Source organism: Pelobates fuscus, chromosome 3 (assembly GCF_036172605.1).
Source record: "Pelobates fuscus isolate aPelFus1 chromosome 3, aPelFus1.pri, whole genome shotgun sequence".
NCBI lineage: Eukaryota > Metazoa > Chordata > Amphibia > Anura > Pelobatidae > Pelobates > Pelobates fuscus.
Window position 1 is genome coordinate 246,337,357 of NC_086319.1, and position 27,554 is coordinate 246,364,910.

The following is a 27,554-nucleotide window of genomic DNA, read 5'->3' on the forward strand; positions in this document are numbered from 1 at the left end:
AATTATTGGGCAATTGGCAAAAACATTCTACTGCTTTCTGTGTTGAGTGTTCAAAGTTTAGGACTTTTACTCACATCCTGTACTTTGATCTGAAAAACACGCTACAAAATGATCAGGTAAATATTTTGGCCTGACATGTATAGAATAGACCCATAAATTAGCACACCTGGTATAAGCATGAACATCACATGCCACATAACCTTAACAGAAAATAACCGTACAATCACATGTTGTCTGTGTCAAATGTTGGGAACCATATGATGGAAAAAAAGAATATTCTAACAAGAATACCTGATAGTGTGCAATAACATTTAATCGCTTCCAATCATTCTCTATCTTTGTTGTGGTATCTTCATCCTGGAGAATCATCCGAGTTCCATTTGGTTGCCTCCATTCTGTAAAACAAAGATAGATAGATCATTTTTGTGTGACTGAACATAATCTACAGTATCTAATAAGCAAAAACAAGTTAATATTTCCTAATTTATCAGGAAAATATATCTTACTACATTCATGTCATTTTTCTAGAACAGTACTAAATTACATATGGTATTCAAGGAAATGTAATTTTTTAAAAAAAAATATTACTCCATTCACATTGGTTTTCATTACATTGAACAGCCTGGATGTGGTTCACTGTTCATCAGTCTACCTCAACAGGTTATCTCCCTTGAGGGCATGATAAGGGCCTGCAAGCATCTCCTAAGACCATCTCTAGGTGGCTGATCTCGGCCATTACTAAGGCTTACAAGACTAAATCGGTTCCAGTTCCTCAAGGTCTTAAAGCCCATTCAACCCAAGCTCTAGCCACTTCCTGGGCAGCTGTTGCACAAGTATCTTCTGATCAGATCTGCAGAGCACCGACATGGCCGTCTCAGAATCCGGCATTATCGTCCTGATGTGATATCCTGTAGAGAGGCTCAATTTGGTTTTGCCGTCTTATCAACTTCTTGAACTTAATTTGTCACTTAATAGATTTCAGCATCAAAGCGTATTCTGTATCTCTTTTTTTCCCACCCAAAGTTTTATAGCTTATGCATTGCCCTGGAGTAGTGCTGCCATAGCCATGAAAATTGTTTCATAGTTACCGATATTTTTCTTTCCCGGTAATGGGTCATGGCAGCACTACGCACCATCCCATGGGAGTGAGCGCAGGACTTAACTTTTTGTATTTACTTTGTAACACCCATCCCATGTGTTCCCTATTAAGGGTTAATAAGTATATAGGGGTGTATATAAAAAATACCCCTCTGTCTCATTAGAGATATCTTTGCCAGAAGCTCAAGGAAGCAGGCTGAAAGGTCAGTGTTAGGACCCACTTTAAGGGGGTCTGCCTTGACGTTGGCAGGCGGGCATTCCCTCCAATGGCCATTGGAGCAACTAAATGACCTCAATTTGCCTAAATATACATAGGGATTAAGGAGAGAGTGCAGGTAACTTTTTCTTTTCTTTGGTTTTTACTGCGCACCATCCCTGGTCGTTGGCTTGTTACGAACTGGGGTATTATGGCCATGTGGCCTTTTATGGGCTAAAATTTTGTCCTGTCCAATAGGAGTGAGGGGGGGAGCTAACCCTGGAGTAGTGCTGCCATGGCCCATGGCCGGGAAATACATATATCTATATCTTGTGTTTAATTTTAAAAAATGTTGTGCTGCTACAAAAGCTGCTTTAAAATAAGTTAATTCATTACTAAAACCAGGTCCATTGGATGAATATTCACCATCTATGAGTAAAGAACAGCGGCCTCTATAAATAAACTATATACACCAAAGCAGACATTATTCAACTGAAAAACATGCCAGTGCAAATCCATACTGAACAGCCACTTGACAGTTATACAGTATTGTGCATATTCAATATTCTACTTCCCAGTTTTGTAAATGGCTCCTATAAAATAGGACTAGTGCTGCCATGGCCCATTACCGGGAAAGGAAAATATCGGTAAGTAGGTAACAATTTTCCAACATGTATATTTATTATTATCATTTTAAATATAAAGAAAGCAACAGAAACACATTCACTTATTTGATTTCTAGAAAAATGTACTTTGATACAGACTGTATTGGGCAATAATATTCCAGTCTTGCATAGCCTAAATTAAGGTAAATAAATTGATGTGTTCAACAGTTATCTCCAGTAATTCACTATCATGTTATATTAGCCAAAGCAAGCAAGCAAGCAGTCACATGCTTGCTGAACTCATTCTGTGTTGAAACACTGTTAACTCTCTTAGTTGAAAGTCTCTGTAAGTGTCACTGTATATCTCTTAGCAACTTCTACTGGGGGTCCAATACTTGGCATATGTCACATGTGTACACTTTGGAAATGTGAGGTCCACATATAAATGTACTCAATAATATACATTTACTATATTTCACTAGTGGTGTTTTCTGCATCTTTTACTTCCTTTTATTCTAGCAGCAGCATCCAGAAAGTAAGAAGGACATAATTTCTCCGCACTGGCCAGAGCCTTGTGAAAATACCAATGGAAAGTTAACTAAAGAAAAATTATAGAAATATTACATGTGTATTGGTGAGAGGTAATAGAAATAATCTCTATATAGACTTAGGATCTTTGTGATTTTCAAATGGTGTGATTAGCCTTCACAGTGACAATTATGGCCAAATTTGATAAGACTTGGTAATAATGATAACAGCACTCTAATCTACTCCAAAGCCAACAACCAAAGTGTCAAAAATACTTTTATTACATGAAATACGTCAGCAGTCTATGAACGTTAATGTGCAGGATATAATTGGTTCTATAAATCTATTAGCAAAGTGCACAAAGATTTCTTTAAATACATTTTTTAACCTTGAAATTTAAACCCAGTCACGATTTAAGAAAAATATCATTATAGTGTAATGTATAAAAAGAGACCTTTTTTTTCCACCGTAGTGGCTTTACTTCTAATGAATGATCCAATAAACTGCTATGAAAAACTCAGCTAAAGGTGACCTCCACTAGGTAATCCTATTCAATGCATAGCGGTAGAGAAAGTTTGTCCTTTTCATTGTCATCAGATCAGGGAGCTCCTCTAGGCAGAAGCTCTAAAGACAGACACTCTCCAGTCCAATCTGTTACAGTTCTACCTTGCAGAGAGGGAGGTAAGTAAAAATCCCATTATCTTTATCTCTCCTTCCAATCAGAAGTACTGCTGAATGCAAACTCAGAAGACAGCTGCTGTGAACTCTTTATATTTCATTCAGAAGAGATAGTGTATCTTTCATTGCATACATGAATTGCTGAATTTTTCTTTTACTTCAAGTAAGCTTCCGTTCAGAAAATATTGTGAATAAAAGCCAAGGACACTGCCAATAACAAGCCTGCCCACTACCAGAAACTTTAAGAACATACAAAATACATTTTTGAGATTAGAGTGAGCAAAGACAATGTTTATTTAAATTAAGAGACTCTATTCACTATAGGCCTCTACGTTATTTAGCAATGTATGGATTGTTATTAGAACCATTTTTTTGTTCCACTTTCTTATACATACATATTTTGTTGTGGAAGGAGACGTTTTTTTTTTTTTTCCTGTACTGTGTTTTTTTTTTTTTTACTCTAGTTGATTTTATTACATTTAATAAAAAAAATGTTTCTGATAAGAAATATACATTTCACACTGCTAACAATAGACCCAGCTTACTAAACACCAGCAGTGAATGGGTTAAATAAAAATGGATTTATTTACGTTTTTGTGTTTTGGAGATGAAACATTCTATAACATAAAAAGGCATTTGGTAATATATACCATATTCCATGCAAAATTTCGAATCTCTAACTCTTTGTGCTGCTAGACGCAATTGACCTGTTAAAGAAAGCTTTTCTACACAAGAATGGCCAGGTTACACCCGTTCAGCTAGAATTTTGGTTTTACAGAATTATAATATTGCTACAGTGTTGATATAGTGTGTATTCACTAAACAGTGAGTTGAAGTGAATTAAGAAAAAAAAAATAAGTGGTATGAGAATTGCATTTTCATATGATTTCCCAATGTTGGGTGCACAATACGCACATGTTCACGTAGAGATGTCAATCAAAATGCAGCTATTACAGTACACACGGACACTTACAATGTAGGATACCTCCAAATCCCATCATATACAGTCAAACAGATAGTTGTACACCAGAAACAGAGTAAGCTGGGGGACACTTGATAAAGGCAGTGAACTTTATCAGAAAGATGGTCTTAGCCGAGTTATTATTTAGCATTATACAAAATGTATTACATTAAACTATGTCAGATGGGACTGACACCAGTTTATCCTCAAACATAATGTTTCTTTTTGCCCTTGACAATGATGTGAGCTTTAGTTATATCCAGATTAGCTGGAAGCATCAAGCAACTGGAATACAGCTTTCATTTATTTAAGTTGTATGATTTTTAATAAACCTTTTGTAAAAAAAATTTAAATAGAGACAATAACTAAGGAAAATGGATAGCTTTCATTTCTAGTAGGGAAGTTTAGTTTTTCCTGCTTTAAATAACAGGATACTTGCAGCAATAAAAAGCAAATGGAAGATCATATATAATCTTACAGACATATTTAAACTTCACATAGATGGATCAATCCATTACTAATTAATGAAAAATGTCAGTGTCTCTATCCTCTAACGGAGAGACAGGGAAGCTAAATTTTCAATATCCCCTAATTCCCCTGGTGTTATTTAGGGAGAATATGAGAATATTCTTGGACTGCAGGACAGGACATCCTTTGTCCCTATAGCTGTTAACACTAGTAGGAGACTAGTAATCTCCTGGTTTTCTTTTATTGGGCTAAGGGACCAATCAACCCCACCATTAAGGTAGTGTGGAAAGGAGTAGAGGCCAATTGTTAGAGTTCTGCATTACTCTTCATCTCCCTGCACAGTAATTGTAGAGACCATTCACTGGGCCCCTGCCCAGTTAAGTTCCCTCTCCACCCCTTACAGACAGAGTGGAGGAAGACAGAAGGTTACTTGCTAGGCCTCCTCGATATATAGCGGGGTTTAGGGCAAGCATGTCAAACTCGCGGCCCACGGGCCGCATGTGGTCCACAATGAATATATTTGTGACCCACAAGCCTCAAGTTTGCCATGATTACTAAGGCAGAGTAGGCACCTGCTCTCCTTACATTGCAGGTGCCTACTCTGCTCAAATTTACCCGGTACTGGCCGGAGGAGAATTCCGTGATGGCAGCGAGGGAGCTAAGTCTTCGTGCTCCTCACTGCTCCCTCGCGAGCTCCCTCTGTAGTGATCCCGGGTTCCGGAATATGACATCATATTCCAGCACCCAGCATCACTAAACTATGCGCATGAGGGAGCAGTGAGGAGCAGGAAGACTGAGCTCCCGAGAGATCAGGCCCCACACCAGCTCCCAAAGGTAGGGAGCAATAAATCAGATGATGTTAGTGTGTGCAAGAATGTGGAAATGTGTGTGTGTGTGAGTGTCTGTCAGTGTGTGTGTGTCTGTGTGTCTGTCTGTCAGAGAGTGTGTGTGTGTGTGTCAGAGAGAGAGAGTGCGTGTGTGTGTGTGTCTGTCAGAGTTTGTGTGTCAGAGTATGTGTGTGTGTGTGTCTGTCAGAGAGTGTGTGTGTGTCTGTCTGTCAGAGAATGTGTGTCTGTCTGTCAGAGAGCGAGTGTGTGTGTCTGTCAGTGCATGTGTGTGTCTGTCAGTGTGTGTGTGTGTGTGTGTCTGTCTGTCAAAGAGTGTGTGTGTGTGCCTGTCTGTCAGAGAGTTGTGTGCCTATCTGTCAGAGAATGTGTGTGTGTGTGTGTGTATGTCTGTCTGTCAGTGTGTGTGTGTGTGTGTGTGTGTGTGTGTGTCTGCCAGAGAGTGTGTGTGTCTGTCAGAGTGTGTGTGTGTGTGTGTGTGTGTGTCAGAGAGTCTGTCTGTCTGTCTGTCAGAGAGTGAGTGTGTGTGTATCTGACAGTGTGTGTTGGTGTGTCTGTCAGTGTGTGTGTCTGTCAGTGAGTGTGTGTCTGTCAGTGTGTGAGTCTGTCAGTGTGTGTGTGCGCCTGTCAGTGTGTGTGTGTCTGTCTGTCAGTCAGAGAGTGTGTGTGCCTGTTTGTCAGAGAGTGTGTGTGTCTGTCAGTGTATGTGTGTGTGTCTGTCAGAGAGTATGTGTGTCTGTCAGAGAGAGTGTGTGTCTGTCAGAGAGAGTGTGTGTCTGTCAGAGAATGTGTGTGTGTGTGTGTGTGTGTGTGTCTGTCTGTCAGAGAATGTGAGTGTGTCTGTCAGAGAGTGTGTGTCTGTCTGTCAGAGAGTGTGTGTCTGTTAGTGAGTGTATGTTGGCCAGTGTTGCGATGGCCGCGGCTGGACAGTGGAGGACCTGGAGGTGCACGGAGGCAATGCCACATCACATTCCGACGTGACGTCATCATTCTCCACCTTCACAAGTTTTCAAGGAGTAGCAGGAGGATCCGCTTAGGCACAGGGTATACCAGAGGCTGGACTCCAGAGTCGCATACTGGCAGCAACAACGTGAGTGAAGTCTGTTTGTTGGCTAATATTGTTGTTTTTTTTTTTTTTTAAACAAGGGCCGGGGTTTAGTAGAGAGGGGGGAACTGGGATTTAGCATAGACAGGGGGGACTGGGATTTAGTATAGAGGGACTGGGATTTAGTACAGAGGGGGGACTGAGGTTTAGTAGAGGGGGATGCAGATTTTTTTATTCTGTACGCTTTAAAACAAAGCTACGTTTCTATGAAAATTTAAGGTTTTCGTTTTTTTTTCAGCCCACATAAACTTAAACATTGTTGAAACTGTTTTGCACTTCTCTCAATGCTAAGGAATACAGTATATTGGAATTGGGGTTACCACGTCTATGTGGCTTTATGGCTTCAGGGTGTGTTTAAAACATGTGCTACTGCCCAGTAAAGCCACCTTGATTAAAATATTTAGAATACAATGGGAACACAGGTTTTTGGTGTTTTTCAACATTCTTCTTTAAATTCAAATGTTAGTAATACATTATTACATTTGTTTAGGAAATTAATAATATGTAATTGTGTTATCTAATTTGACCTATAGTTATTTCTATTTAAAAATGCCTTATTATTGCAAAACACCATTGATCACTTTATAATAGGAATCAACCCATAGTATAACTGCCCTACCAATATCTTAGATCTATTTGTAAGCTTACAATTTTAAAATATGTCATATTTTATATTTATGACTAATAATCATACATGGGAGTGCTCTTACACTTTCATACTGTTACTATTATTTTACTGTTTGAAGAAAGGTCAGAGAACATTTCAAAAATAATGATTGGATCTCTGTCCTGTTAGAAATATTTCTGTCTAATCAAAGAAAAACGGCATGTAGTCTTGCAGAAAAAAGTCAAAGTGCAAAAGAAAGAATGATCAAAAATGACTGCAGGATCACTATTAAAACATAGCAAGACAGCAAGCCGCTCATTGTAAAAAAAAAAGTTCCAAAATAAAAAATATCATTCTAAAAGTTTAAATTCCTGATTTCTAAATGGTATATGTTTCAGATACAAACTTTTCTTTTATGCCATGTCTTTGTTTTATGTATACTATAAGTTTATCAATCCCAAGAAAAGAAGGCATTGTGATTAAATTGAAAGAAACACCCACTGCATTTAATTGCTACCCACATTTGGACTGCTCTGTACAGATAATGTGTGAGCTAGCTGAATGGTTAGTGAGGGTTTAGGTTCAAAAATGGTTTAAAAGAAAACTGCAAAAGCACTCACAGATTCCTTGATCCAAAACAACTACAATTAGCTGTAGTTGTTATGGTGCTAAATGTCCCTTTAATCATATTTTATTTATTTACTTATTTCAAAAACCTTACCAACATTCCTTTCTATACCCAGAGCAAAGCATCCTGAATATTGACATTTATTAGTATCAAAGCTCTCCCAAAATGGAATGCATTCAAATCAGCAACTATTCTCTTTATGTGGGGATACATATTAACATATGTACCCAAAATCTTGGGTCTAGGTTTAAACCCAAAGATCCTTTTATCCAAAACCACTACAATAAGCTGTAGTTGTTATGGTGCTTAATGCCCCTCGAAACATTGTTTATTTATCTATGTACCTATTTTCAAAAACTTCACCAACATTCTTTTCTATATTTAAATCATCCCAATTATTAGGATTTATAAATATTAAACCTCTCCCAAAATGGTACGCATTCAAATCAACAACTGTTCCCTTGATGTGGTGTACATAACAGCAAACCTAGCCAAGATGGGTCTCATAGAAAGAACCTTTCTGCTCTTTTAAAGACTACTAAAGAATGATGTTATCTAGATCAGTTGCCTGAACTGTTACTTTAGACCTGCTATCAAAAAAAATCTGAATAGTTTTAATGTACATCAAATATGCTGATGACAAGGATACTACAAAATAAATATAAGTAACCACTGGTGAATTTGTGGGGGTATAATTTTTCGACAAATGGAAATATATATCTAAGTGGAAATATGACATTGCATACTTACCGTACACATTTGTTAATAATTTGAAATAAACAAATGCATTATTCCATTAGTAGTGATCTGCATTTTAGTAAAGACAATTATAAAAATAATCTTGTTTATTAATTTTCTTTTCTGTTTCCAAGTTAATTTGCCTTCTATTTTCTCTTACATTTCCAATTAATGGTAACTAACTAATTTTCTGGTCAACTGCATTTCTTAGATAACATTCCCTACAAAATGCACAACGCATTAAACTATTGCAGGGGTTACTGTTCTAATGATCTTTAAAAAATACATTGTGTCCAAAAAAGAATATTAATCATTTATGCGTGTGTGTGTGCGCACGCACTTGTTTGTCTGTGTGTGCATGCATGAATGTGTGCGCATATGGTTCAACATGAAAACATTTCTTAAAATCATTTAAAAAATGTAAACTATTTCTTAGAGAGCTACAAATAAAGTATTCCATTAAATATTTTTACAGAAAAGTTGTGTGAATTTTTGCATTAAAGTATGTAGCTAGCATGGTACTCTCGTGATATTTTCACGCGATACACTCACACCGGCTTATGATTTACAGGGTGATTTACACGGTATATAAACGGATACTGTGTTGCAAGAAGAGCTCATTACTCCTGACGACGGCGTGTTAGAACGCTGAAACGCGTGTCGAGTTAGACTTTTCACTTTTAATTTCTTGTTCATTTTAGGTAGCACTATGGATTGACTTATGATTTAGTTTATTATTTTGGCTACTCAGGCAGTAAGGTCACTAAGGTAATAGGTAGGCACTTATACTATAGTGCCGAGGTATTTAGGGAACGGTTAAAGTGTTCTCTTAAGGTGGGGAGTTTGGGGAAGTTTGGGGTTTCTGGGAATTTTGTGAATTTGGGGATTTGGTTTACTTATTGGTTAAACTTTAATCCTCCATTTAGGAGGCTTTTGTTCCCCTTCCATTCATCTCTCCCCCCCCCCCCCCTCAATTACCTATTTTTACCTTTTCATATATTAGAATAAGGTTATATAGCTTTAGCCTTATTCTATATCCCTGATTAAGACCTTTTTTCCTGCCTTTTTAACTTTTTGTCCTTAGGATTATTAAAGGTAGGGACTCCTTCCCTTGCACTACTCTCCTATTAGGGACTCTGGTCCCCCAGTTCTTCGTTCAATTAGCTAGCATGGTACTCTTCTAGATAGTGTCTTCATTTTAAATACAATTGGCAATTTTATTATTTAACATTTAGAAACATGCAATGTATATATGAATGACAATGCACAATATGATATAGAGACATTGTTTTACAGTTACTTACCTAAATCCATATCTGCTGCCTTTGGTCGATGGGAGCAGGGTAGGTTTTTAAATATGGCATCAAGGATCTTCTCTTTGACTTGAGTAATGGTATCACAATTCAAGATTTTTACTGGAATCATAGGGCTGTTTACATTGTCTGGGTTGACACAGTTTAGTACCTGAAAACAACAGAAAAAGTACATGCAAGTCTGTATTACTCGATGGATACACTCTCTTACTCCTTAAATACTTTGTAGCATTGCTATACTTAAAGTTATACACTTATGATGCATTTTCGTTTTGTGCAATCCTCCTTATATCAGTTACTCTCCTCTATATTATTAATGGTATTCTGAGTGTATACTTTAATCTTGTTTTTTTTATTGTATGACAAAAACAAAACAGGTCCAAGCAATACTAACACTGTTCAGAATTACATCTGGTTTGAAATCCCATAAATACTAAAAGGGATAAGGCAATATAGGGGTATCAAAAAAGCTTGAATGTGTTGAATATCCATCTTGGTAGACTGAACACTCTGTATGTTGGAGAACGTCAGGATTTTAATTTTCAAATCAAAATGTCAGAAAGTGAGCATAGTGAATTATTAAATGTGCAGGACAGTGCCATACCTCCCTGATATTTAAATAAATTAATTTAAAGGATTTAAAGTAGCAATCTATCGAAAGTATACCAAGAACATATCTCAGCAAAGATCAACAAGATGCAACTGCATCATTTATTTTCGATTTCATTAGGCAAAACCAATTGCCTTAAAGTAAATAACTCTGATGAGTTATATCAAGGTTTGTCTAGCTGATTTGTGTCATTTGATTTGATGTAATAAAACCTGATTAACAAATAAAATAATACAAAATGATGAAACACTAGCTTTGTGTATGTTCAATGAGTGATGTTCCCATCTGATTGGAAACTAATGTTAGATTTGATTAATACGTGTGAAAGATGTGGTTTTGTATGTAATTAATTTTGTTGGTGTGCAAATATTAGTAATTAAAAAGTGAATAATAACTATAATGACAGATAATTTGTGGCTACGGTGTCCAGCTGATTGATGGCATGAACTAGAGCAGAGCAGACAAATGAACATCCAAAGTCCTGGTGTCCGAACACCCAAGGCCATGTTAATGAACCTACCTTGTCCTTCACTTTAATATCGCTAATTACACTCAGCCCTCGTGCACAGGCCTGCATGCTCAGTGAATAACCATGGAACATGTCAAAATAGGAACGGTTTAAGTAAAGTGAATCAGACAGATGGGAAACCCACGTTAATGTCCAATTTATTCTTGTACCTTTCTTTTCATGCTTCTCCTAAGCTTATCCATCCTATTCATCATTACCACCCTTCACCACCTCACTCCGCTCATTGTCATTGTATCCACTTTGTTTCTTGACTTCCCGTCTCTTGCTGTGACTCTTCCTCTAAATCTCTTTCTGTCATAGTTTTATTCTCACTGTCTGTCTCTTATTGTAACTGTCTTCTTGTGTCTTTCAAACGGGGACTTCCTTAGAGCAATGCATTTTGTATTGTAGGTTTACCTACTCACTTTTTATCATCAAATTGGTTTCTTTTTCCTGATCTAGCTGTCCCTGTTCTCTCATGCTGCCTCTCCTGTGGTGCTTTTCACTGATTCTCTTCTGATACTGCTCACTGTTCCTTGATAGCATTCTATCGCTTTCTATACTCACTGTTTGTAATGCTATCGAACCTTCCCACAATGTCTATTGCTGTATATTGTTCTCTCATTTAACTTTCTCACTCTCCCTTGTTACAGTCTCATGCTGACAGTACTCAGTTCTCTGTCTCCCCTCTCCTATTATAACTTGGGTTTTGGTTTTTGTTTTTATTCTGGATGAATATTTTTGCATTAGACAATTAAAACGCCTTATTCTATAATATGACGTTTTACTAATAGATCATAAGGGAGGGTCTGTGCTGCTTCGTATATAATAATCAAGATGCACATTAAAAAAAATCTCACTAATATTAGATGAGATGTCTATGTATTTTACAAATGCCAATAGGATCATTATTATATTAATTGGCATTTACATAGCGCCAACTGATTGTGCAGCGTTTCACAATATTATAAAGGGGGAAATTTATCAATAAATGAGACAATTGCAAAATGTTACAGAAACAATAGGCTCATGAGGACCCTGCTCAAAAGAGCTTACAATCATATTCAATTTCCAATCGTGTGCTGTTTAGAGAGTATAATATCTCAAATTGGGTATCAGGTAGACAGCAAGATATACTACTACCTCTGCTGTATGTAGTTAGCATGTACTGCTGCATTCATATTTATTTATTTTTGTTCCCACGTGATGATGTTAGTGTCACTATGCGGCAAAGTGCAACACATGGTGGGCTATCCACTACAGATATGACTGCTTACTATACTGGCTACATGCAAGTAAACTCCTTTTTTTTTTTTTTTTTTTAAATGAAATTACAAGAAAACTTATTTTACTTTATATCTACATTCTTTGCAAAAAAACTCCTGATTGATTGAAGTAACTGTTTTAAATGACACATTAATACTTAAAACACAGTCTGTTTTCTGGGCTAGTAGCTATGGTGTTTCCTCCCTCAGGCTTCATGTGTTTTCTCATTCATTCATTTCCATCGTAGGTGGGTATCTATCATCTGCTGCAGCATATCCTATTCATCAATTCAGTCACAGCCAGCTCTCTGTAATTTGACCTATTCATTTAAAGAGCCTAGTGGGATTTCAATTAGTCACTGAGATCTGTAATGTACTCTATACAAAAAAAAATCTCAGAAAAAGGAAAGAAAAAGTGTTTGATATTTGCTACAGTTCTGAAGCATGGCAGGTGACAGAATAGTGAGAGATTGCCTGAATTCACCTCTGCAAACTTTTCCCAACAATCACTTTGTTAAAGTTTAGCAAAAATGTCATGAAAAGAATCTTAAAATGACTACTATGAAGACACAGAATGGTCAAGAGAGTATGAATCATAGAAGATGGATTGGTCGGACTGAGGAACATGCACTTAGCACTAGGACACACTTGTGTTCACATGGAGATCTGCTATTGCATATTCAGTGTCAGCAGATATATATATTGTTTTCAATTAAATTTTACCTTTATCTATTTCTAAAACAATTTAAGGCTATGAATATTTCTAACACAAAGTGCTGGATTCAAGAAAGAAACCAACGGACCTTGCATTGAACTTGCCAAAGTAAAAGAGTCCTGGTGAGTTCAGTCTCCAGCTTGACTCCAATTTACATTTCTTGATCGCCAGATGTACATTGTTAAAATTGTCTGTGTAACAAATGTATTGCTTTGGTTCTCCAAATGACAAGATGATGTCCTTATATAATCTGCCAGAGCTGTGAATGACTGTTATATACCCCCAGGGAATGAGAAAGAAGAAGTACTGTAGTGACATGTATAGACACTGGCTGAAAAAACCAGAGCAGAAGGACATTTTATGGAAGCTTCAGCATACACTGGGTCAGCAGAGGGCTACTAATTTTTGGCCTAGAAAGCAAGTACAAATAAATGGCATTTTTATATTGCACTTGAAATTCTCAGAACTTTTGTCCCCACATACGGATCCCAAGAACTATCTATTACCCGGCTCCTACAAAGGACATTTTCCTTAAAGACTATATCCCCTTGGCAAGGTTTCCTATTCAGACTTAATTTTGTGCTGTCCACCTGTGACCACCAACCCTGACCATTATATTGTACTTGTGTGTATATATATTTATCTAAGTGTTTTTTATACGTTCCTTTTCCTTTTTAGCACGGTTATTTCAGATCATATTTCAGAAGGGTAGTTTATACCATTAATGTTAGTCCACAAATCTCACAAGGCTATTCCATCACATACTATTCTATAAGTCCTATTCCTTTTTATAGTCAGAAACTTCAGACTCAACTTGGCATCCTGTCACCAGTGTATCAGATGGAAATTGCACTTTCCCCAAGATAATAAAAATGACAATTCTAATTGCATTTTCCTCCAGGGCTTTTACTTGACATAACATAACTTACCAATGTCTTGTAGTCAATCTGTTGCCTGATAAGCTTGTCTTCACTCAGTGAATAGCGTGCTTCCCCAGTAATGGAATCAATGGGACCTTTTTCCATCTGCTGCTTGATAGCACAAAACAAGGAAAAGAGTGGCTCTCCGGCACATTCCTTTACAGAGAAACAGATTTAACAAGTAATGAGTAAACTGGGAATTAAACATGCTGCACCGTTGAAACTACACATCAATGTACCTTGACTGATGGATCTACACTCTACACAATTGACAAAAATAGGCACCACAAAAGCCCACGCACGTAACAAATTCTATAGCCTACAAAATTGTGAGCCAGTCATTGGTGGGTGAAAATGTAACCCTGGAGATTAGAAATTCGCCCCTGGATGGTATTCTATGACTTGCAGTGGTGAGTAGCTTTCAAGGCTTGGCTAATGGGATAGGACTTTATATTTTAAAACCTGATTACAATACTTAAATTTGCAATTGAAGTTGCACAATTTTACTTTGTATAACTCTAGGGTTTAAAAAAATAATAAAATAATAATAATAATAATAACTTAATAATTTTTTTTTTATTAATGTATTATGTCTCTTGTTACATAGTTACATAATAGTCTAGGTGGAAAAAAACCTCCAAGAAAAGTCCACTAAATTCAACCCTGAAACCCAATTGTAGCCATTTTCAACTGTGCCAAAAAAGGCAAAAAACAAATCCTTCTTGACTCCATAATGGCAATCAGATTTCTTACTATAAACCTTGCAAATGTAATTGTGAGTTCATCACGTAATATAATATTCAGCATTAAACAGTTTTAAAATAAAAATTAACTAAAGAAAATGACTTGTTAAATATGCAGCAATGTGCCCTTATCTCTGAGAAACCATGGCACAGATATCATGTGGTAATTGCAGTTCACTGGCTTGTATTACATGATAATTACATGCTATGTATAATGTTTACATAAGCACGAAAGCTGTAAAAATGCCCAGGCACAGCTGGACCTAACCTAACATCTGAAAAGAAAGAGGGGAACATGCTGCAGCTTGTGTGAGAGCCTGTGTTGGGAGCTGGTCTCCCGCTTATTACTAACAGGGTGGAGAGTTAGACAGACAAGCAACATATTCTAGAGATACAGGTGTTAGGGACAAAGAAAAAATGGATTGTGTGCTTAATCACAGCAATTTGGAGAGTGATTTTGCCACATTACTTGTTGGTAGGTTGATGTGTTGGGTAAATAAACCAAGGGAAGTTGTCAGATTTTTCTTTATCCTTAATTAAGCTAATCATAAACGTAAACTGAGAGGCAAACAAACAGCAACTGTTTATTTTGATTAACAAAATCAAAACAAAGCAAACTATTTATTAAATGGTGAATTAGGGCGTGTAGAAAATTGAATAGCAAAATTAATCTAGTTTTCTTAGTTTTAACAATTTTTGGCCTGAATGTTGCAATTTTATTTTTAATAAAACACAGTTATCTATTCTAAATGGTAAACTAATCCCCCCAAAAAACAAACTATAAAACATAATGAAAATAGTAGTTCATGTTGACCTTGGGTAGTATTCACTTAGCACAGGTTTGGTTTTATTGAGATCAACAAAAATTTATTTTTAATGAATTTGATTAAAAAAAGTATGGCCAGGAAATGTCTTGTAGTATTCAGAAAATGGTGTGTATAGTTTTATAAACTAATCTAATAATTTCATAATATTTAACTAGGAAAGGTACATTTAGCTTTCACAAGCACATCATGAGGTCTAAGTATGTACCATTACTGAACTTAATAGTCCTTATTTTACTAACATTGTAAGGATAAAAGGACTTGATGATTATAAAAGGCTGTGCTTTAGTAGGCTAAGGTCAGTACAGGTATATAATATCTTGCATACTTTATTAACCACTGTACTACATTAATTTTCTAATTTCTTTTTTTAATCATTTAACCTAAGCTTTAATGTGATACAAAAGGACACAAACAATAACGTAAAGTGAAATGAAATGGAAATTGTAAAATAAACAACCATCTAAATGAAAATTATGTATTTATATTACCTTGAGGAATTTATATAGGAGAAATGTAAACCAGTTGGTAAGCATTTTTTCTGCAACTGACTCAGTCCTGAAATGGAAAAAAAAAAAAAATATATATATATATTAGTTTCAACTAAGACCAAACACTCCATGCACAATTCTCCATTATACAAATGAATGTGAAATCTACTCTGCAGTTCACAACAGAAAGCCATTGATCAATTTTGTCTAGAGTTTAATCTATGCTTTTTGACGCAAAATACACAACATTTTGGGTTTGATGATAATTATCATCTCTCCTCATTAGATAGACAAAAAAGGAACAATGAAATGACTTGAACATTTTTTTATACTATGAAGCTTCTCTGTATTCAATTAAACTGTTTGGAATTTGTGAAGGCTTGAGGACACTTAATACAGCACAAAAGCAAAAAGCAGTGACTTTATTTGGGACCCTCCAGCAATGTTTCAGCCCTAACAGGGATTGATTAAACCCCTTATTGGAACTAATTCATTGCTTTATGTTCTGAATAAAGTAACTGTTTTGGAAATGCATGTGTGCCAAATCTTTTGTTTTGCTTTTGTTTCTAACCTTCTGGATTGCCATCCTTGTACTGTATAACAAGTAAAACATATCCCTGCCCATTTGGTGAGAACCATATGTTGGTATTTTGAACTTTTAATTTTTTTTTACATATTACTAACTAACAGCACATGGATTATTTGCAGGCTGCATTAGCAATGCCATTACATAATGCAGATGTTTGGTGTAACTGTACTAACTATATGGTGGCATCAGGGACTGACTGGCAACTTTTGCCCAAAGGGGCAAGTATAACCAAGAGGCCCATTATGGAACATCTCAGCTCACTATTAAAAGAAAAAAAAAAACATGGGAAGGAAATGAAATAACAAATCACATTTTAATATTAATAACATAAATAATTAAAGATCTCTTTAATCAGATGTACATAGGAAAACATAAACTAGCCAAAATACAGAAGAGGCAATAAATGTACTTTTGAGAAGTACAAAACATGCAAAAATAAGAGAAGGCATCTCATAGCAGCAAAAGCTGTAAAAGAAAGAGAGAGTACCTCACGGCAGCATAAATGTTTTTTTTTGTTTTTTTTTTTTAAATCTACCTCATACCAGTAAGAAATAATTAAAAATCCTGTGAGGAGTGTGAAGCCCTCAATTCATTATACATAGATATAGTTTGTGTATTATGTATGTATTATGTATACTAATGCATGTGCACTATATTAATGTAGCTCTCACTTTCAGGGGTCTTTACATATTTTGCAATATCACATATTTTTGTATATACATTTTATATATGTATATATTCATAATACATAATCACCTGTGGCACATTTACTATTGAATATATATGCAATATACTCTCAGAAAAATCTAACCCATACACACACACACACACACACACACACTCGCTGAAATAAACACACATAACCGGACACACTCACTGACCCATATAGATTTTAAAGATCTGTGTCTCTTCCTGTCTCTGGGGTGCTGTTCTGTGTTAATCCCTGTACCAAACTTCAGAGTATTGTTCTGTGTCAGTCCTTGCCTCTGCCAGTGTCTGTAATGCTGATTTGTGTCAGTGTCTGTGCCAGTCAACTGGTACTTGTTCTGTGTCAGTCTCTGGGGTGTACTGCCACACCTCCCCCACCAAATCACACACATGTGGTGCTGCTTTTATTGTGAAGCACTGTGTGTGATTTTGTTTTTGCTCTCCTAAGCGTAAAAGGATCATCTAGGTGTGCACTCCTTGCTCATTTTTCCTAGAGGGGTATTGGCTATACTTCACTTTTGAGGCTTAACAAGGCTGAAAATCATTTTGGGTTGCTGTATCTCTTATGTAAAGGGATCCGGCCTGCATTTTGGATTTGTACCACTCTTTTGAGTGGGATCTGTCTGATATGCAAATGTATACTTGTTATTAAACTTGTTATTTACTTGTTATGTGTTAAAAACCGACACAAAAAACATTTTCAATTCTATACTGATCGAGACTAAACAATATGCAATCTTCTAATATTTCTGTATAAGATAAAAATACATTTAAAAATATACCATATTTATATAAACATAAAGCACATGTACATTATATTATTGTAGATATACATATAGTATATTTTAAATCTAAGTAGGATTTTCAAATCTGAGGTTTAATTTAACCCCTTAAGGACCAAACTTCTGGAATAAAAGGGAATCATGACATGTCACACATGTCATGTGTCCTTAAGGACACATGACATGTGTGACATGTCATGATTCCCTTTTATTCCAGAAGTTTGGTCCTTAAGGGGTTAAGGGGTTAAACAGATTCCTCAAGAAAATTTGATGGTGAAACATTTTTTGGACAGCCACACAGAGTAAAAAATAGCTTTCCACACATCCAGGAATATCATAACCAGTGTAGATGAAAAGTGAATTGAAAAATACATTTAGAAAAGCATCTGAAAATATAAAACGCTTGAGCACCAGCCATGGACAGCCAAACATATGATAAACTCAAATTACTTTACTTGTACAACAGGACAGCATTACAGTCAGATGAATCAAACACATATCTTTGCTTTAAGAATCAAGTTTCTATCTCACTATTGTATGAAATATGTAATACGTTAGAGTATAAGGGTGCTATGTACAATTTGTAAGATAAATACATATATATTCTTTCCATATACTATGTACCTGCAATTTATCTGGCTTAAACCGCAATGAAAACCAAATTGCAGACGTTTCAGCACCAAGGAGAGCAACAGATGTGTATCTGCTTAGTGTTCTATTTTTTCTTGTAAGCTTCCTGTGTATGTGCTATGTATTTCAAAGATTTCTTTTTGGGGTTCTGACACAATAATTTCCCAATCTTCCTTTCCTCACTCACAAGACATATTAAATGTATAACATATAAGGAAACAGCTAATTATAAAAGTCACATTTAAAGAGAGACTGACTGTCATTTCCCACGATTTCTAATATTATGTTTATTTATCTGTGAGGTGCGAATTATAAAATTAAATGTAGAAAGCATTCAGTGAAGAGGAGAAATAAAATAATGCTTCTATTTATCCTCTTCATGTGCAATGTTTGCCCAACATTTGCCTTTGCTGAACTGGTCTATGAAGTTATTTGCTAACTCTTTCATATACATTTAAAAGGGAGTGGAGCATCACACAAAGAAAATCATTACAGGTTACCAGTTACAAGTGATTTTTAGTGATTTATTCGGTGGTTCTAGAGAAGTGACAGTTCCTCTTTAAAATAGTATCTGTATACTAAATAAACATTGCATCACCATGTGCCTATGTCAGACTAAGTTGCAAAAGTGATGGTAGGAGCCGCACTCAATCCCAGCAGCCACCCAGTGCTCTGGAGCAAGAACCAGCAATCCCACAATGATAAGGCAAAAACGAAATTCAACAGGCACTCAAGGTGTTGAAGCCGCAGGCAGTTTTAAAAAAATCATTTGTTTTTTGTTTCAATAAAACTACCCACGGCTTCAACACCTTAAGTGCCTGGGGAATTTCTTTGTTGCCTTATGTAAGACTAAGTAGCATGGACATAGAGTTTTAAAATACTTTGTTCTGTAAAGTTGAGGGAATGTAATTCTGCATACCACCCACACTTGGTGATATATATCACAAATGTGCAAGTGCTGGTGATTCATAATTACATGATAATAATTGAATAAACCTTCTTCTATGGGATTGGCAATACATTTTACATGAGTTGCATGCTGATGCCTAGAATATAACTTTACACGTAGTAGTACATATACATTTAAAGTAAAATATTTAATTATTTTTATGTATATTTCCATTAAACTGTATTAGCCTCTCAACTATTTACATTATTTAAATAATGTCAAAGTATAAAATGCCAGAGTACAATAAATACATAAATAAATGGGCATATTCAATGTACCAGTAAATGTATAGAATTGAAAAGAAAATTGTACATTTTAAACCAAAATAGCCAAACTGGATAGTTGACCTGATACAGCTATTTTTTGCCTATTTTTCCCTATTTTTTTTTTACTATTTTCTTCTGAATTCACCAATTCCTAAATTACTGACAGGCTTATTTACTAAAGTGTGAATTCAAAGTGAATTCAGATTAGTGATCACATTTAAGGCCAGGGTAGCTGAACTGGAAGCATGGCTGACTTGCAGGATATTTTCAGTTTTGATATTTTGAACTTAAAGGGACTCTCCAGTGCCAGGAAAGCAAACCGTTTTCCTAGCACTGCAGGTCCCCTCTCCCTCCCACCCCCCATCCCAAGTTGCTATAGCACAAGAAATGTGTGCCATAAACCCGGAAGTGCCCTCTAGTGGCTGTCTGATAGACAGCCACTAGAGGAGGCGTTAACCCTGCAAGGTAAATATTGCAGTTTATGAAAACTGCAATATTTACAGTTGCAGGGTTAAGGGTAGTGGGAGTTGGCACCCAGACCACTCCAATGGGCAGAAGTGGTCTGGGGTGCCTGGAGTGTCTCTTTAAAATGTAAATTCACTTTTAATTCACCCTGATTTCTCACTTTAGTGAATTACCCCATAAATAAAATAGAAAATAAGTTTGCTTACTAAATTTGGAAATATGATGATATGAAAATGCAAAATTAGACAAAGACAAGTCCAAATAACTAATTTGAACTTTTCACTTTACAAGAAATCAGTGTATATTACTGTATGTTTTGAACAAATTTCACAAATACTTTCTACTATGAAGTATAGAACAGCAAGCAAGAATGCAAATTGTAGAAACCAAGAGTAATTTCAAGATGTTCAATATGCAATGTATTAAATAGCAATCTACAATAAGCATTCTGCTTGCATTTTCAATTATTATTTCTATAAGACAGCTTCTATACACTGACTATGTTGCTGAATGTTAAAGTCAAAGTGGAGAGGGTTCACTGCAAGGGTGACTGGTCTAATTATGGACATCAGATTTAAAGCAACCTCTTCTGAATTCCAAACAAGTAATGCAGTACAGGGATTTCATGTTCAGTCATGATATCTGAATGTTCTGCACCACTGCTACCCAGTAGGGAATAATCATTTCAGTACACCAAGCAAATATTTGACCTTTAAAAAATTCTGTCCCTCAATAACAATTCACAAGCATACTGTTTGTAATACGTAATTTAGCAGGGAAAGAAATGAGTGTGGTTAAGTCATTAAAAAAAAATAAAAATAAATAATAACTAAATAAATAAATACAGAGAAAGAAACGAGAATAAATGAGACACATGACTGGAAAATACATTTTAAACTCATACGTAAACAATAATAAATTTCAAGCTCATAAGTATAAAAACATTTTTTCATCTTTTCATGCTGATTTAGTTTAGTGAATTGTTAATCATTCTCGGTTATCAGGTAAGCCAATTTGAAACCCTATTAGCCACTTTCAACATGCATAAAACAACTTTTTTTAGGATCTCCTTTCAGAGTTTAGTCGATAGATTGGACCCCTCTCTCAGAGTTTAGTCAATAGATTGAACCCCTCTCTCAGAGTTTAGCCAATAGATTGGACCCCTCTCTCAGAGTTTAGTCAATAGACTGGACTCCTCTCTCAGAGTTTAGTCAATAGATTGGACCCCTCTCTTAGAGTTTAGTCAATAGATTAGACCCCTCTCTCAGAGTTAAGTCAATAGATTGGACCCCTCTCTCGGAGTTTAGTCAATAGATTGGACCCCTCTCTCAGAGTTTAGTCGATAGATTGGGCCCCTCTCTCAGAGTTTAGTCAACAGATTGGACCCCTCTCTCAGAGTTTAGTCAATAGATTGGACCCCTCTCTCAGAGTTTAGTCAATAGATTGGACCCCTCTCTCAGAGTTTAGTCAATAGATTGGACCCCTCTCTCAGAGTTTAGTCAATAGATTGGATCTGCATCTAAGCAAAGCACAATAACACAAAATAATGGGTTTTGCTGTCTAAACATTAATTTGTTAGCCCAATGTCACAAACTTTACAAATCGACATACTTTAAGGCAAACTCAGTTAGTTGTTACGAGGTGAAACGAAAGAAAAATACCACAACAGTACAAATAATCCTGGAAAAATAATAAGAAAATAATTTGAAAAGATTGAGTAACACAAGAAACATAGGTTTACTGGCAAACTAACAGAGTAATCTAGAATTATTACAGCAAAGACATCTGTTACAGTAAAATAAAATTAAAGTGCAATCTGATTCAAGTACACAATTCTTACTTAGTGGATTAAACTCTGAAAGATGGGTCCAATTACATTTTTACTGAGACCCTACAGTGATTCTGAGACAATACCCTATAAACTATTTCTACTATAAAGGAACACTAAATAAAATCTCAGTCTCTTCTCAATTGACATGGCTCCTCCGAGAACACAGCAAAGGTACAAATAACTTATCCAAGTCCTTGCTGTCACCGTACCACTGAGGATTTTATGATATTTGCAGAAAAACACCACAAACATTTATAGAGTTGCCTGCTGGTAGCTCATTGGTTCTTAAATTAAGATTTCTAGTGTTACTGGAGCACTGTGCAGACATTTTCAAATTGCTTTTGAGAGTTAGAAAACATAACTCTTTGAAAAGATATATCTTAAATGGAATAAAGCAGACTGAATCAATCTCTTTCATGTCTATTGCGGTCACTAAAACAGCAATGCAGTGATCATGTACGACATCTAAAAAAAACTGAATTTAGCCATCAATGTGCAGTTAATGGATTGTTGTGCATTTGAGACTAGTGAAAGTTGTGTGTGAAATCAAAATGAAATGCATGCATTTAACTGTACTATGAAATCTCTTAGGAATTCTCTCTCTTTGGCAACCCTAATTACATTCAGAAATAACAGAGGTTACATCTGATCCCATCACTGGCATCACTATCAGTTCACAAATTCTTCTTTTCTATTAGAATATGATCTTTTATCTCTCAAGGGGTGTTTCCGCTAATGATACATATTACCAATTCTTAAGAATCTATTCACCAGCATGAGTTGAAAGTGGCATAAGTCATTAGATGTGTTACTTTTTCAAACTGTGAAAAAATAACCTCTCTGCTATTTACTTCTTCTGTTCAAGGGCTGACTTCTAAATGTAAATCACTACTTCTAGTGCATGGTTTTTGCAGGTGAAAGTACTTGGTTAGTGCTTTAGTGGGAAAAACATAGCAGAAGTAGTTAAGTACAATTACACATTTTCAACCATAGCCCCTTTCCTTTGCATAGTAAGGGTTTTTTTACTACTATTTTAATGAGGAAAGAAGGGCAAGATCCCTGCCTAGAAAGTGGAGGAACTCAACTTGCTCACCTTGTTAATACTCGGGTCCTCAGGGCATCACAATGCTTTTTTGCAATCCACCCACCAGTCACAACATGGATTTAAGTGAAGCATTTTCATTACTCCATTTGTATTGTTACTTTTATTGCTGGCATGCATGTTGTGTATAACATCATGCGTTACAAGTAGTTTGTTTTGCTGAATTACAAAATTGAAAATGTGGAACCATGACAAACCAACTTCAATATAGTTTCAATAATACATTGTACTGTTTCATTCTAGTCAACTTAGTACATTTTGACCAGCACAGAAAAAGAAATGGTTTAGATTTGCTAGAAAAATTCAGTGATGTTTACATATTTGATGGGGTTTCTTTTCTGGATCATTACTTGTTATCAATCCTAGAGATTTGACGGTTGTCCATCAAACAATTTGTAAGATAGCTTAGTGTCTTACCTTCTCAGAAGTAGTTTGGGATGGTTCTTGCTCTCCAGGTTCTTGTCAATGAGATCCGAGAGAAGCTGTTTCAGAACATCTGTAGCATATTCAAGTTTGCTTTGCAGCACAGTCATAATGAGTGAAGCAACGTTGCCTCTGTCCCGCATGGAAAAACTTCGCTGAGACTCCAGAGTTCGGATGAAGGACAGCAAAAACACTTTATTGTTAATCATTTGTGCAAACAGCTTGAGACCCTTCTCTACACGCTCCTGCCGATATCCAGGCACCTACAAACATAAGAGGACAAACTTTTACTTAAAAACAAAATGGGGGGGAACAAGTAAGAAAATTAGTGAACTCAAGGGTTAAATACTGATTTTTTTTTCCATTGGCAAATTATCTTTATCCTGATCTAACAGGATGGAAAGTAATTTTTGCTATGGTAAGTTTTTCCCCAAAAACATTTAGAACATATTAGATATGATCTATACACCAAACCCGTTTCATTAAGCTAAAGTGGTTTTGGTGCTTAGAGTGTCCCTTTAAATTAGGGTGCTTCTGGCCCCAAAACATTGTTATTTCATAATGAAGACATAGATGCTCATATCTATGAAGCTGCCATTAAACCTTAATTGTACTTTTCCACCTGTCAGCTATAGTACTAATCTTTATTTCTTAATTAGCTGTAAGGTTGTTATTTTAATACTTTTAAAACAGCCATTCTTTAGTTGTAATTTTAACAATGATCATTCAAAATCAATACATAAGAGATGATGGAGCCAAGAGCCTTTATTTTTTTTTAAGATAGAAACCTGTATTTCTAATCTACTATTGCTTATTATATCAGAAATATTATTAAACTTGAATAAAAAGAATATTAATACATCTTTCATCTATCACATCATTTGTAGATACTACCCCAGATTTAAATGCTCAGAATGATGTATTATACAAGAGGCATGCATGGCTTTGATGGTTTATATATGGGTAATATAATGTCCTAGACACAAAAGCCATGAATTCTATTTTACTCCATGTGTATATAAATTGAATACACAATTGCTTTATTGTTGCAGTTTCAGGAATATTCAACATTCATCTGAGACTCCATGCTGCACCGTCAAGCTGATAACAGCGTTAAAAAGCAGCCTTAGATCTGCTTTACAACAAATTAGATTTCGGAAGCTTTGCAAATAAAGATCTGTGTAGACGTTTGACTTATTAGGTGTTTTTTTGGCATGTGCAAATGCAGCTTGATTGAATTTTTGTATGTAGGCTGCAGATTCTTCCAAGTATCAGGCTTGTTTATGAGAAGGGCGCCAACAAGTAATAACTAATCCTAACTGAATTTTGCTGATCTGAGAAAAGTGTACTTTGTTTTTCTTCCCGTGCAAAGCTGCTGGATGTAACTGTAATTGGTAAATTCACTAGAAATGTGTGGGCCGCATAACCTGTTCAGAAAGGAGGTTTCAGAGGGACCTCTTCCAACAATTAACTTCAAAAGGCATTCCTTCCAGGGAATGGTTCCTGTTTGTACTAATTACCATGAGGCAATTAGCAAGGGAGTGTAGAACAAAATAATTTCCATTAGAGTTTTTCTGTATTTTGCATAAACTAGTGCATTTCGTTTAAATCATTTTCAATTAATTTCTTAAAAATGCTCATTAGGGATCAGTTAACATTTCAGGCAAAACCTCTCTCCATTTACTCCTTGGTGGATTTTGGCAGTTATCGGACCTCTTTAAAGAACCATGAAAGGCACCCAGACTATTTTACCTCAATGAAGTGGTGTGGGCGCAATGCTACTTTAGTTAAAACCCAGCAATGTAAAGCATTGCCATTTACTATGTATTGGTTAAATACGCCCCTAGTGGCTTTCTTCCTGACAGCCACTAGAGGCGCTACAGCAGTGAGAAAAAAGTCAAATTCTTCTCTTACAATTGACCTCCATCTCATTGTATGAGTGCAGCACTGGCCGTACATGCGCTTAAGGCCCCCAATGCTCCTCTCATAACATCTCAGATCATGCTGCTGCAGGGACTGGATCTCAGCGCTTGAAAGAGAAGGTGAGTAAACCTTTTATTTAAAAAAAAATATATATTTGGGTTGAGGGGTTTAAAGAAAGAGGAGAACACTATAGTGTTATGAATACATGTTTATATTCCTAATGCTATAGTGTACCTTTAATGTACTGAAATAGTCTGGGCTTCACAAATGATAATCATTGGTCACTATTTTTTTAAGATGGCACTGTTGGTGCTTAAGAACTACACTTCACAGGATGTTAAAATAAACTGTAGTGGCAAATATAGCCACCAGTGATCACATTGTACCAGTAGAACTACAAGGACATATACTAAGAACCCAAGCTGTATATTATGTATTATGTATTTGAGAAAATTGCATATTTAAGCTAATATTATATAAGTAACTTCTGTGCACATTTTTATTATTATTATTATTATTATTATTATTATTAATATTATTATGCTTGTTCAGAAGAAAGTTATGGTGTAGCCATGTAGTCAAAAAGTAGGAAAATATAGTTTCAGGTCTGCCAGGTTTATGGTATAGTACAGTGCACAGCAGCTGCATAGCAAACATAGTCTCACAGACTACTCACAGACAGCAGACTACTGCTAAGTGATACACCTAGATGCATCAGATAACATAGATTTCTGTATACAATTTAGGCAACATGATGGCCACATATGTATACATTAACCTATTGTGCTGACATTTATGAATCTGAATTCCCAAACATAAACTCCAGTTTCTGCGATCAAAATATGTGCGAATTTGCATAGATTTTTTCACTGCTTTACATATTTTATGTTTTTAAACTGATAATATGCTTCTGCATTAATTATTTAGAACTTATGGTAAGAAATGGAGATCACAGAATACATCACAATCAGTAATAATTGATATGTAGGTAACATCTTTTCAAGAGATTAATAAATGCACAAACCTCTGCATGTAATTATTACATTTTCTTGACTCTGAACAGAATTCTATGCACAAAAGTGACATCTATCTGTACATGCAAGGTAGACAACCTTTGTAAAAATACATGTAATGCATTGCTTTCCGGGACACCTACGAACCTGGGTTCTGGCATTTGCGTGCAGAATGTATGAAAATGTGATGGGTACATTAAAATGTATAAAATACTGAGTTACTAAATTTAAGCAAATGAATAATGCATGTAACAGCTTCCTTGAAGTACTATTTACATATTCGAGAATTCCATGTAATACCTCGAGATCTCTTAGGACAGGGTGGTCCTCAATACCAGGAAACAGGACTCTCATTGTGTAAGTGCGATAATCCAAGAAAGGTATCCCAGCTCCATCCAAATCACTAGTCAACTCATGAATATCTGTCTGAAGCTCAGCAAATGCTGCAGAACAAGAGGAAAGAAACATTTTATTATGATCTTTTGACATGTGTTCATTTAATCTTTATTAGTTAATGAGAGCTAATGAATGCTAATTACTAAGCCAACCTTTACTTTCATAAATATAAGTCATTTCTCTTTGTTAGCTGCATGTTTTTTCATTCCCAAGTTTATGTAGTGCCTTTAATTAATTATAATCATTTATTTATAATGCAACACGCTTTCAACAAAGCTGTTAAATGGAAAGTCAGAGTATATGTATACATTCACACACATGGGTATATATGGAATGAAGAGCTCAAGCTCAAGCTTTTAAAAGAATGCCCATACCATAAACACTGCTTTAAAGATTTGCTCTTGCATTCTTTAATCATTATCTTCTGCCGTTTTTATGTATTCTTTTAACCACATAGTGACTGAAACTTTTCTGACAATTAATTTATTAGTGACTGGGATTTTTGGTACCTTTGCTATTTTATTGTTCTATTGCATATGTCTAGGATTGTAATTATTATTTTTATTTATTTTTTTGGAACTGGAGTGAATTGAGGTTTTAGAGCTAGTCCTTTTTTTTTCTTTTTTTTTTT

General features: G+C 35.6%; 1 protein-coding gene across 1 annotated transcript in view; it reads right to left on the minus strand.

The window, feature by feature from the left end:
- PLXNA4 (plexin A4) overlaps window positions 1-27,554 on the minus strand; it is a 673,785-nt gene that overhangs the window by 62,956 nt on the left and 583,275 nt on the right. The window contains exons 21-26 of the mRNA XM_063448298.1: window positions 26,828-26,970; window positions 23,586-23,854; window positions 15,847-15,913; window positions 13,798-13,944; window positions 9,762-9,921; window positions 292-395 (exon numbers count right to left, since the gene is read on the minus strand). Coding sequence (XP_063304368.1) covers window positions 292-395; window positions 9,762-9,921; window positions 13,798-13,944; window positions 15,847-15,913; window positions 23,586-23,854; window positions 26,828-26,970 — 890 coding nt within the window. The remainder of the gene's footprint in view (window positions 1-291; window positions 396-9,761; window positions 9,922-13,797; window positions 13,945-15,846; window positions 15,914-23,585; window positions 23,855-26,827; window positions 26,971-27,554) is intronic.